The sequence below is a fragment of the Moschus berezovskii genome, chromosome 14 (genome assembly GCF_049115385.1).
Source record: "Moschus berezovskii isolate FMDL1 chromosome 14, NW_MosBer_1.0, whole genome shotgun sequence".
NCBI classification, from domain to species: domain Eukaryota; kingdom Metazoa; phylum Chordata; class Mammalia; order Artiodactyla; family Moschidae; genus Moschus; species Moschus berezovskii.
The window spans coordinates 44,212,584-44,218,611 of NC_142473.1; the positions used below are offsets into that span (position 1 = coordinate 44,212,584).

General features: G+C 45.2%; 1 protein-coding gene across 2 annotated transcripts in view; it reads right to left on the reverse strand.

The window, feature by feature from the left end:
- Nucleotides 1-6,028, reverse strand: part of TEAD1 (TEA domain transcription factor 1) — a 271,199-nt gene that overhangs the window by 15,878 nt on the left and 249,293 nt on the right. For both annotated transcript variants that reach the window (XM_055423352.2, XM_055423348.2), the window contains one exon: nucleotides 582-722. In XM_055423352.2, the coding sequence (XP_055279327.1) occupies nucleotides 582-722 (141 nt within the window). The remainder of the gene's footprint in view (nucleotides 1-581; nucleotides 723-6,028) is intronic.

Consider the following 6,028-nt stretch of genomic DNA (forward strand, 5'->3'; position numbering starts at 1 on the left):
CCGACTCTGTGACCCCATGGACTGTAGCCTACCAGGCTCCTCCATCCATGGGATTTTCCAGGCAAGAGTACTGGAGTGGGTTGCCATTTCCTGACCCAGGGATTGAATCCAGGTCTCTTGCACTGCAGGCAAATGCTTTACCGTCTGAGCCACCAGGGAAGCCACCTGGGTTTTAGAAGGCAGCTGCCGATTAGTTGAAGACCACCTTGGTTATTATCAAGACGCCTGGAAGTACACTTGAACTTGGGGGTGGGAGAGGCACCATCTACTGGGTATCAGGATCTATCTCTAACAGATTCCACTCAGTCCCCCTCCCTCCTCAAGGCCTCCTGTTGGACTGACCCGCTGGCAAGAGCAGGGCTGACTTCATGGCCAGGGAGGGTGGCATGGATTACATCTGGCCTTCTTCCCTTCAGTTGCTTTCAAATCATTTTGCCTTCTTAAGTAATGGAGGGTGGTGAATGGGAGAAGGCAGAGAAGGAGAAGACACTTAAAAAAAAACCTCTCTGCCCCAGTTTAGATATAAAGGAAGGTGACAGGCCACCCCGAATGAAGGTTCCAGCATACAGAGGCCAACTTACCTCTACTTTTTCTACTACTTGCTTCCCAAAGGAGCAAACTTTGGTGGAACACGTGACTGTCATATTTTCAGAACTCTCATACTGACTGGTCACGCCGTAAAAAGCCCCAGCATCATCTTGAATATTGCAGTTTAAATCAGCCTGTAGGAAATGAAATGGAGGCGGGGGTTACTCTCTTATCACAGGAGTCATGGCAACAAGCAGTAACTATCAGGCAAAGACTTCCACCATGCTGGATGGAGGGCAGTGGAGGGTCGGGGTGGCTCAGAAAAGGTGGTGAGTTCATGCTCAGCTAGAAACAAGTTCTATGGCCCATTGATTGTGTTTTGAAAACAATGCTAGCTTGGGTAGTCTTCCCTTGAAATAATGACAAGCTGCATGTTTCGATTTCATTTTTACTTTCTTGCATTTAGTATTTAATCTATTTATTGGTTCATTTTTGTCTGCGCTGGGTCTTCGCTGTGGCAGCTTCTCTTGTATGGTGCATGGGTTTAGCTGCCCCGTGGCATGTAGAATCTTCATGGGCTAGGAAGGAACCATATCTCCTGCACTGGCAGGTTGATTCTTAACCACTGGACCCCAGGGAAGTCCTGCATTTAGTATGCTGCTGCTGCTGCTAAGTTGCTTCAGTCATGTCCTACTCTGTGCGACCCCATAGACGGCAGCCCACCAGGCTCCCCCGTCCCTGGGATTCTCCAGGCAAGAACACTGGAGTGGGTTGCCATTTCCTTCTCCAATGTGTGAAAAGTGAAAGTGAAGTCGCTCAGTCATGTCTGACTCTTAGCGACCCCATGGACTGCAGCCCACCAGGCTCCTCCATCCATGGGATTTTCCAGGCAAGAGTACTGGAGTGGGGTGCCACTGCCTTCTCTGGCATTTAGTATAGAATACGCCACCTCATGCGACGAGTTGACTCACTGGAAAAGACTCTGATGCTGGGAAGGGTTGGGGGCGGGAGGAGAAGGGGACGACGGAGAATGAGATGGCTGGATGGCATCACCGACTCTGTGGACATGAGTTTGAGTGTACTCCGGGAGTTGGTGATGGACAGGGAGGCCTGGCGTGCTGTGGTTCATGGGGTCGCGGAGAGTCGGACACGACTGAGCGACTGAACTGAACTGAACTGAACTACATATCCTTGTAATAAAAGACTCATGAGGTCTCTGAAATATGTACAGAAAGCAGTATGTGAACTGGATTCATATTCACTAATCTGTCAATATATTTAAAAGAACAGGAGAATCTGTAGCTGACTGGCCATTTGTTATATATATAAAAAGAGAAACTTCATTACTAATTATGTATCCAGAGGGAAAATGGTTCCTATTAAAGACTGACTTAGAAAGATGCAAAATAGTTAATACAAGGCCCCACTCATTTGACATATTCTTAAGACTATTTGCTATGTGAGATTCATGCCAGATACAAGACTACAAGCCAACATGAGAGAAATGTACAGAAAATAGCTCTAATTTAGATAAGAAGTCGGAGAAGGCAATGGCACCCCACTCCAGTACTCTTGCCTGGAAAATCCCATGGACAGAGGAGCCTTGTAGGTTGCAGTCCATGGGGTTGCTAAGAGTTGAACACAACTGAGCGACTTCACTTTCACTTTTTACTTTCATGCATTGGAGAAAGAAATGGCAACCCACTCCAGTGTTCTTGCCTGGAGAATCCCGGGGACAGGGGAGTCTGGTGGGCTGCCGTCTATGGGGTCGCACAGAGTCGGACACGACTGAAGCGACTTAGCAGCAGCAGCAGCAGATAGAAAATAAGTACCATGTCAAAGGCACTCAGAGTTTGGACCATGGAAACATTATTTTCAATTAAAGGTATTTACTTTCAGGATGGTTAAGGTTTGAACATGCAGGGAAGGGCTGAGGGAGTATTGCACACGGAGCAGCCTGGAGTGCTTAATTTTAGCTACTTTGCAAGGACAAAGGAGATGGGGAGGAAAGAGTTTGGAAATGCAGCAAGGTCCTGGGTCGGGGAGGGCTTAATGAGGGGTGTGAATTGTATGCTGTAGGAATTGGGGACCCCTTGAAAGTGTTGCCACCAGGCAATGAGGTGATCAGAGATGTGCTTCAAGAAGAGGTGTTTCAGCATGGTATAAAGTCCACTGCAGAGGGAGGCTGGTAGCCTGCTGCAGTGGCTCCATCACTGAGGACAGGCCCCCTTCCCTCGAGCATCCACTGACCCTTTCCTGCACTCTGGGCATGGGTGTGGAGCTGGGGATCAACGAGTGAGCAAGAAACAGTCCCTGCGGCTGTGGAGCTGACAATTTAGGAGGGAGGACATTGCAATAGAAAGAAGCGCTCCTGGGATGGGCACAGAGACATGAGAACAAACAGTGGGGAGGGAGCCCTTGCGGTCAGGGAAGCTTCAGATGATGATGCAGCTCAGATCCAGAGAGAAGAGCTGGCGTGGGCAGGCAGAGCCTGCTGTAAGAGAGTGCGCACAAGGGCAAATGGCCAGAAACACGGCTGGAACCCAGACGGCAAGGAGAGAACAGGCCTGGAGAGGCAGGGGACTGGGGTCTTACACAAGATAGGGGCAGTGATAGTTTAGGATCAGATCTGCAACCCAGAAAGGCACCCCTGATCACAACTTGAAGACACTAGAAGAGAGTGGACGCAGAGATGCAGCAGGAAGCAGGGGCAAATGAAGCACCTGGGCTGCAGAGAGAAAGAGCACTGAAGCTGACATAAAATGAGACTATATTTTGTGAGGTCCGGCGCATTTCGACTCACTGATTGTTAATACCTTGACAGGCACTAACCACCATAAAGACCTGAGTCATCCTACATGTATTTTTAATAAGGATCTGCATTTCAACTTCCTTCTTAAATTGAGTATCAGGAAAATGTCCATTTCCTCAGGCAAAACTTGGGATATTCTGGCTTCAAATAAAAAGGACCATACACTGTATATTCCCTTTCCTTATGTGCCAAGAAGTTCAAAGCTACATTAAGTGCTCTACTATAGTAATTAACTTATCCTGGGTACTTCTAACAGCTACTAACAACCAGTGTCCAACCCCTGTTACTGGATTTCTGCTTTTACTTGCACTGATACTTGTCCAGTTTTATGTTATACATAAATTTATGTGCCCTCACATTTTGTTTTTTGAAATTTTATGGGGCACAAAGTGCAAATAATTAAAAATGCCCAGGTGTGCCTTTTTCTCATATGCAAAGGTGAGAAATGGAACATTTGGCTCAATGAAACGGCAGTCCAGTGGGAAACTAGAGGTCTCATCCTGAGAACTGTATCTGAGCTTCCCAAAGCTGGAAAGGGCCCTGGGACTACCAGAGCTCCAGCCTTCAGGGGAGAAAGGTACCAACATATCCCAGGCACACAGGAGCTCTGACACTGGGCTGTCATCCAGCCTTCCCAGGCAGGTGTCACCTGCCATGAACTAACAGCGAGTCTTTGACAACTTCAAGCTGGTCCTGCCATCAGCTGAGAACACACACAGCTCGGAGAAACAGCTCAGGTGTTTTGTGGTAGTGGGATGACCAGTGATGTTCTTTGCAGGACTGATGCTCTTACTATTATGATGTAGCTTGTACGAACAAGTTTTAGCTTAAAAAAAAAGCACACACAGCAACAACAAAGATAAAAATATATATGTGGCAAGTAAATAAAAAAAAACAAACTGTAAAAAGGAGGTACATTTTATTTCTACCTTGTGCTTACCATTCTCCCTAGGCGACCAGTGTTATCAGTTTTTCAAGTATCCTCTTAGAGATATTTAGCATTTACATATTTAAGCATACACATTCCCTCTTTTCTATACAAACCATAGCATTCTTTTAAGCCTGGCTTTAAATCAATCAATCAATAACTACTTTTTAGAACTCATATAGTACTGATATAGGGCTACCCTGGTAGATCAGTGGTAAAGAATCCACCTGCAATGCAGGAGACATGGGTTTGATCCCTGGGTTGGGAAGATCCCTACCCAGTAGGAAATGGCAACCTAGTCCAGTGTTCTTGCCTGGAAAATTTCATGGACAGAGGAGCCTGGCAGGCTATACAGTCCCTGGGGTCCCAAAGCATGAGTGAGCACACACATAGACATACATACACTGATACAGAGTATCAGTTTTTTAAATGAAAAGTCCTTTGAAAAACTGAACAGCCACCCTTTTGGTGGCTGCATACTACTCCATTATACAGATGCAATATAATTTAACATATCCTCTATTGATGGACATTTCGGATGCTTCCCAACAACAATGCAGTAACAGGCGGAGCAGCAAAGGTACATTAGAAATTATTTTGACTTTTTTTAATTTAATCTTTTTTCCACTTCTTACTTATTTTAGGCTGTGCTGGCTGGGTCTTTGTTGCTGCATGGGCTTTTCTCTAGTTTCAGCAAGCAGAGGCTACTCCCTAATTTTAGTCTGTGGGCTTCTCATTGTGGTGGCTTCTCTTGTTTCAGAGCATAGGCTCTAGGGTGCTTGGGCTTCAGAAGCTGCGGCTCCCAAGCTCTAGACCACAGCCTCAATAGTTGTGGCACATAGGCTCAGCTGTTCTCCAGCATGTGGGGTCTTCCCAAACCAGGGATCAAACCCATGTCTCCTGCATTGGCAGGCAGATTCTTTACCACTGAGCCACCAGGGAAGCCCCTACTTTGACTTTTGTTTTCATTCAGTTTTTTAAAATTCCCAGCTTTGAAAATGAGAATTAATTGACCATAAATACACTGTTAACTAATATTGCAATTTAAATTCATTATTTTGATGTAATCAAATTGTTGTGAAGCACTGATTAATAATCAAAAGCAGTCTGGTGTTTGTGGTGTAATGGGTGGAGTGTGGGAAGGAGCTGGGGAAATTAGCAATGGGCGGGGGAGTCAACAGGAGAGCACAACGATCAACCTCAACTTGCATCAGTGCTTTAACCAGGAAGGAGGTTTCTTAAGAATGGCACCTCAACTCCCTAGGTACACTGTTTTCTTTCTTTTTTTCAATGCTGCATTTTTCACTTTATTCACTTCAGTGGCATTATCTTCTTATACAATTTTTAAGGGTTACTTTCCATTCAGTTATTACAAAACCTTGGCTATATTCCCTGTGCTGTGTAGTACATCCTTGAGCCTGACTTACACCCAGCAGTTTGTACCTCCCATTCCTCTGCCTCTATAGTGCCCCTCCCCGTAACTGGTTATCACTAGTTTGTTCTGTGAGTTTGCTTCTTTTTGGTTATACTCACTAGTTTGTTCTGTTTTTTAGATTTCACATATAATTGACATCATACAGTATTTATCTTTTTCTGTCTGACTTATTTCACTTGGTATAATGCAGCAGCCTTTACTTTCAACAAGCGAAAAGATTTACAATGTAAACAAACCAGGACTCTTAAACTCTAAAGCAAGCATAGAAATAAACACACAAAATAATTCAACCACACATAAATTTCAAAATGTTACCGAAGTTTAG